Below are 6,955 nucleotides of genomic sequence, written 5' to 3'. Positions count from 1 at the left end.
CTCTCTCTCTCTCTCTCTCTCTCTCTCTCTCTCTCTCTCTGTCTCTCTGTCTTTCTCTGTCTTTCTGTATCTCTCTCTCTCTGTCTCTCTTTCTCTCTCTCACTATGCCATTTTTAACGGAATGTTTTACTGATTCTTATATCTTCCTACCCAGGCACCCGCCTTCGGTTCCACAGGGGCCTTAACAAGGAGTGGCAGGAGGCTGAAGACCTGGGGGATTCTGATGACGAGTCAGATGATGAGAGAAGGACGCCGTTCACCTCCCTCAAGGTAGCTAAACGTCCAGCTAATCCCTCACAGTTTTGTTTTTCACTCTGTTTGATGCGTTATGAACACACCCTGATAATCGTCAGATCTGATATGATTGACTGGGTTTCCTCTGTGACAACTTTCTCTCCGGTTTGTTGATTGGTTTACAGAGCTATGGTTCTGAAGGTCTGAAGTTAGTGGCCCATGAGGACAATGTGTCCTACGGTCAGGCCGTCCTCAAACTCACCTTTGACCCCGGCTCGCCAGAAGAAGGCCTGTTAACGGCAGAGTGCAGATTTGATCACCCCTTCTTTGTGAAAAACAAAGGTAAACAAAAACAAAATGTCTTTCCAGTGTAAACAAATAACTTAATGTTTTTTAAGGGAACGTGGTGTACTGGAACTGCATGTGGGCACTATTGGTCTGAAGTCCGAAAGTTCTGTCATAAGAGATTGATTAAGGAAATGTTCAGTTCTTGCCTGATTTTCCATGGAAGCGGATAGGCCTATTGGTCGAATAATAGAACAGCCCAGGTTCACGTCTTGGACAGGTTCACGTCTTGGACAGGTTCACGTCTTGGACAGGTTCACATCTTGGACAGGTTCACGTCTTGGACAGGTTCACATCTTGGACAGGTTCACATCTTGGACAGGTTCACGTCTTGGACAGGTTCACGTCTTGGACAGGTTCACATCTTGGACAGGTTCACGTCTTGGACAGGTTCACATCTTGGACAGGTTCACATCTTGGACAGTTTCACGTCTTGGACAGGTTCACGTCTTGGACAGGTTCACGTCTTGGACAGGTTCACATCTTGGACAGGTTCACGTCTTGGACAGGTTCACGTCTTGGACAGGTTCACATCTTGGACAGGTTCACATCTTGGACAGTTTCACGTCTTGGACAGGTTCACGTCTTGGACAGGTTCACGTCTTGGACAGGTTCACATCTTGGACAGGTTCACATCTAGGACAGGTTCACGTCTTAGACAGGTTCACGTCTTGGACAGTTTCACATCTTGGACAGGGTCACGTCTTGGACAGGTTCACATCTTAGACAGGTTCACGTCTTGGACAGGTTCACATCTTGGACAGGTTCACATCTTGGACAGGTTCACGTCTTGGACAGGTTCACATCTTGGACAGGTTCACATCTTGGACAGGTTCACGTCTTAGACAGGTTCACATCTTGGACAGGTTCACATCTTGGACAGGTTCACATCTTAGACAGGTTCACGTCTTGGACAGTTTCACATCTTGGACAGGGTCACGTCTTGGACAGGTTCACATCTTAGACAGGTTCACGTCTTGGACAGGTTCACATCTTGGACAGGTTCACATCTTGGACAGGTTCACATCTTGGACAGGTTCACATCTTGGACAGGTTCACATCTTGGACAGGTTCACGTCTTAGACAGGTTCACATCTTGGACAGGTTCACATCTTGGACAGGTTCACGTCTTGGACAGGTTCACATCTTGGACAGGTTCACATCTTGGACAGGTTCACATCTTGGACAGGTTCACATCTTGGACAGTTTCACATCTTGGACAGGTTCACTCACATCTTGGACAGTTTCACATCTTGGACAGGTTCACTCACGTCTTGGACAGGTTTACATCTTGGACAGGTTCACGTCTTGGACAGTTTCACATCTTGGACAGGTTCACATCTCGGACAGGTTCACATCTTGGACAGAATCACATCTTGGACAGTTTCACATCTTGGACAGTTTCACATCTTGGTCTATGTATTTCTATGTATGTTAACATCTTCATATCTCTTCCTGTCCCAGCCTGACTGTGGTGCAGCATGGTATTCCCTGCTAGTTAGCATCTTCATATCTCTTCCTGTCCCAGCCTGACTGTGGTGCAGCATGGTATTCCCTGCTAGTTAGCATCTTCATATCTCTTCCTGTCCCAGCCTGACTGTGGTGCAGCATGGTATTCCCTGCTAGTTAGCATCTTCATATCTCTTCCTGTCCCAGCCTGACTGTGGTGCAGCATGGTATTCCCTGCTAGTTAGCATCTTCATATCTCTTCCTGTCCCAGCCTGACGATGGTGCAGCATGGTATTCCCTGCTAGTTAGCATCTTCATATCTCTTCCTGTCCCAGCCTGACTGTGGTGCAGCATGGTATTCCCTGCTCGTTAACATCTTCCTATCTCTTCCTGTCCCAGGTTGGTCCTCATTCTACCCCAGCCTGACGGTGGTGCAGCATGGTATCCCCTGCTATGAGATTCAGGTTGGGGACCTGTGTCTTCCCCCGGGACACAGGGACACCATCAACTGTGATGACTCTGATGTCCTGGACACCTTCAGGAGGTACATCATAATATATCACTGTTGAACATCTGCTATATGTTCCCACGTGCTTTTAGTTTATTTGGAAAATGTCAAGCCACAGTCTGACTCAGTATGGTGTAATGATTTCAAATGTATTCATCCTCCCTCCCTCATTCCCTCCCTCCCTCATTCCCTCCCTCCCTCATTCCCTCCCTCCCTCATTCCCTCCCTCCCTCCCTCATTCCCTCCCTCCCTCCCTCATTCCCTCCCTCACCTCCCTCATTCCTCCCTCACCTCCCTCCCTCCCTCATTCCCTCCCTCATTCCCTCCCATTCACCTCCCTCCCTCCCTCATTCACCTCCCTCCCTCCCTCATTCCCTCCCTCCCTCCCTCCCTCCCTCCCTCCCTCCCTCCCCCTCCCTCCCTCCCTCCCTCCCTCCCTCCCTCCCTCCCTCCCTCCCTCCCTCCCTCCCTCTCTCTTTCCCTCCCTCCCTCCCTCACCTCCCTCCCTCCCTCCCCAGTTATGATTTCACTCCTCTGGACTCGTCAGCTGTGTATGTTCTGAGCAGCATGGCCAGACAGCGTAGAACCTCCCAGTCCAGTAGTGGCGCTGTCTCCCCCGACCCAGAGAAACTCTCCGGCTCCCCCCACTCCTCCTCTGCCAGCAAATCAAACAGGAGCAATACCTCAGGGACGGTCCCCGGCGGGGCCACACCCACCAAATGCAAACGGCCAATGAACGCCTTCATGCTCTTCGCTAAGAAGTACAGGATGGAGTACACACAGATGTACCCTGGGAAGGATAACAGGTGAGTAGGAGGACCAAACATGACCAAACCTGTGTGCATGTGTGTGCGTGCTTGTGTGCAGAAAATGACTTTCTGCCCTGTGCAAAATTCTAGATAGGTTTAGAATGTCTCCTGCCATTAAATGTCTCTATTATTGTGGCCCCCTCGCGCACGCGTGTGTGTGTCAGTAGTACTGTCTGTACTGTTCTGATACGCTGTTTACAAAATGGAAGGAGTTCTATGGTAGGAATGTCTCTTGAGTAGACCACGGCAGCCACATGCAGGATTACATCACAGGTAACTAAAGGCTTGTCTGCCTCACGATTGTTCTTACATGTTAGACCTAAAGAGTGTGTTGTCTCTTATAGAACACACACACACACACACACACACACACACACACACACACACACACACACACACACACACACACACACACACACACACACACACACACACACACACACACACACACACACACACACACACACACACACACACACACACACATGAATTATGAATGATGGAATAAATGACATTGCTGAGAAGTATGTCCTTGTATCCCCTATGCAGAGCCATCAGCGTGATCCTGGGTGAGAAATGGAAGAAGATGAAGAACGAGGAGAGGAGGATGTACACCGTGGAGGCCAAGGCTCTGGCTGACGAGCAGAAGAGAGTCAACCCCGACTGCTGGAAACGCAAGAGAACCAACTCCGTAAGGAAGGACTTTTATGCACGACACTGTTATAGCGATATATATATATATATACACTACATTTTTGATCCATCTTGATTTTTGTAAATGTCCAAATCCTCTCTGGATACAATACTTGATGATGAGATTAGTATTTTTGAAATACTATACACTTCTTATTTTTCTGTAGTTCAATGTGATGCCATGTACAAACTCATCTAGGAGTAGTTGGTGAGACAGCTGTGCCAAAAAAAATCAAACTACTGGCAAATAGTGACAACATTTGTAAGGTCTTCACTGTTTAACCTTCACCTCTCTCTCCTTCTCTCCTCAGGGGTCCCAGCAGCCCTAGATGACCTATGACCTCCAGACATGTGTTTGGCGTGGAGAGGTCAGAGGTGAACTGACCGACCAATCTGGCAAACCCACTATCTCTCTAGCCCTGTTCCCAGATCAGTTTTTGTTGTTGTTGCTGTATATCCAGCTTCCTATGGTCATTGGACTATAAAGAAGGCACAAAACAGATCTGGAACCAGGCCAGTTACTATTTTTCTTTCTGCTTACCTGTCAAATCAATGAGACTTAACTGTGATGCGGAATACTCTTGCTTTTATAATCATATAGACAGCAGGACTACACACATTTTAAGACAAAACAACAACTATGAACTATATATTAAAAAAGCATCTAATCTAGTGTCCACCCATACGTACAATGTATGCACACATGACTGTAAGTCGCTTTGGATAAAAGCGTCTGCTAAATGGCATATATTATTATTATTATTATTATTATATTATATATTATTAGTGTAACTAACAGTGCTTATATTTAGTTATATTTTACATACCATACAGATATGCCTTATTATTCCTTTATAACTCAGGCTCAGTTTTATATTTGTTCAGGTTATTTCATCTTTCGATGCTTGAGACCTTGAGATAAGGGTTGCAAAATTCTGGTCACAATTCCCTGTATTTCCAGGATTCCCGGTTGGAAGATTTCCGGAATATGCATGAAATCCAACATACTCCAACCAGGATTTTCTGGAAAGCCTGGGAATTTTGCGAGTTACTAGAATTACTGAACCCTACTTGAGACCCAGTGGTGCTAAAAGCTCGGTGAAGGAACAAGTAGCAGTGATACAAAATGTATATTTTTTATTGTAAAAAGAAAGAAAGGGAATTTTAAAAAAGCATTTTCTTCTCTTCTCAGCTTGTTGTTCATATTGATTATAGCTCCATATATTGCACAGATACAAAGCCTTTGATACGTTGTATCGTATTATCTGTGAGCTTGAAGGGCAATATAAAGTTTGTAATACATATTGCCCATCTGTGGCCTGATTTGCCCTGAAACACGGAGAGGGACATTTTCATTTTCTGTTTTGAAACGTTTTTGCATTCTGTGTCCTATTGAACATGACCACAGATACCCTGTTGTCTGATTCACGCTGTAGGGCTGACCCGAACCATTCTGGCTTGGATATTTGAATTTTCACATTGTCCTTTTCTAGCATGGTTCAGTAGAGGATGTGTAACCAGGCCGTCTCAGTACGGATCGGCTCGGCCCTGTAGTAGGAATCAGCCATTTGTTTGCCAAGCCACCTGGCCGGCTTACATTTGGGCACATGGAGGTTTTGCACACTCATCCGAACAGCCCTTCAGGGCCAAGCGTTCACTGTAAGTGTTTTAATTTCTTTTTGCACTTTATATACATATGTAGTCTTATACAGTACAAGCAATTAAATGTATGCTAGTGGAAGCTATGTGTATATGGATTTAATGACTCGGTAGGTATATCTAGATGACATCTATCGGTTTTCACTTTGACACAACCATGGCCAAACTATACATGTCTAGCCTGTGTGCCAGTCCGTTTGTGCTCTGTCACATGACAATGAGTGAGTTGGCAATAGAGTACAAACAGACTGGGACCTAGGCTAGTACAAGTCATGTGATGTTCTGCTCACAGGTTGCCATGGCGTTGAGTTTATACAGTTTTGTTGTTGATAATGTACAGGTCCACGCCCCACCAAACTGTTGCACAAAATATCATTGTATTATTATATCATTAATAAAAGTTTAAACTTGCAATCTTATTCACCTTTTTTACCTTTTGGTTTGTGCATGTGTCTTTAGCCTTTAGGAGGTAGGCTTTAGGAGGTATCCTAGGAGGTAGGCTTTAGGAGGTATCCTAGGAGGTAGGCTTTAGGAGGTATCCTAGGAGGTGGACTTTAGGAGGTATCCTAGGAGGTAGGCTTTAGAAGGTATCCTAGAAGGTGGACTTTAGGAGGTATCCTAGGAGGTAGGCTTTAGGAGGTATCCTAGGAGGTGGACTTTAGGAGGTATCCTAGGAGGTAGGCTTTAGGAGGTATCCTAGGAGGTGGACTTTAGGAGGTATCCTAGGAGGTAGGCTTTAGGAGGTATCCTAGGAGGTGGACTTTAGGAGGTATCCTAGGAGGTAGGCTTTAGGAGGTATCCTAGGAGGTAGGCATTAGGAGGTATCCTTTAGGAGGTATCCTTTAGGAGGTATCCTAGGAGGTAGGTTTTAGGAGTTATCCTAGGAGGAAGCCTTTAGGAGGTATCCTAGGAGGTATGCTTTAGGAGATATCATAGGAGGTAGGCTTTAGGAGGTATCCTAGGAGGTAGGCTTTAAGAGATATCCTAGGAGGTAGGCTTTAGGAGGTATCCTACGAGGTAGTCTTTAGGAGGTATCCTAGGAGGTAGGCTTTAGGAGGTATCCTAGAAGGTGGACTTTAGGAGGTATCCTAGGAGGTGGACTTTAGGAGGTATCCTAGGAGGTAGGCTTTAGGAGGTATCCTAGGAGGTAGGCATTAGGAGGTATCCTTTAGGAGGTATCCTTTAGGAGGTATCCTAGGAGGTAGGTTTTAGGAGTTATCCTAGGAGGAAGCCTTTAGGAGGTATCCTAGGAGGTATG

At 46.0% G+C, this 6,955-nt stretch overlaps 1 protein-coding gene across 1 annotated transcript in view; it reads left to right on the top strand.

The window, feature by feature from the left end:
* LOC124032242 (HMG box-containing protein 1-like) overlaps positions 1-6,116 on the top strand; it is a 12,682-nt gene extending 6,566 nt beyond the window's left edge. Inside the window, exons 6-11 of the mRNA XM_046344494.1 lie at positions 155-270; positions 420-576; positions 2,428-2,572; positions 3,055-3,342; positions 3,895-4,036; positions 4,350-6,116. Of these exons, the coding sequence (XP_046200450.1) occupies positions 155-270; positions 420-576; positions 2,428-2,572; positions 3,055-3,342; positions 3,895-4,036; positions 4,350-4,367 (866 nt within the window). The 3' untranslated portion in view covers positions 4,368-6,116. The remainder of the gene's footprint in view (positions 1-154; positions 271-419; positions 577-2,427; positions 2,573-3,054; positions 3,343-3,894; positions 4,037-4,349) is intronic.
* Positions 6,117-6,955: the final 839 nt, after the last annotated feature.

This window comes from Oncorhynchus gorbuscha, linkage group LG01 (genome assembly GCF_021184085.1).
Source record: "Oncorhynchus gorbuscha isolate QuinsamMale2020 ecotype Even-year linkage group LG01, OgorEven_v1.0, whole genome shotgun sequence".
Taxonomy (NCBI): domain Eukaryota; kingdom Metazoa; phylum Chordata; class Actinopteri; order Salmoniformes; family Salmonidae; genus Oncorhynchus; species Oncorhynchus gorbuscha.
The sequence above is the reverse complement of the archived record's forward strand: the minus strand, read 5'-3'. Positions and strand labels throughout refer to the sequence as shown.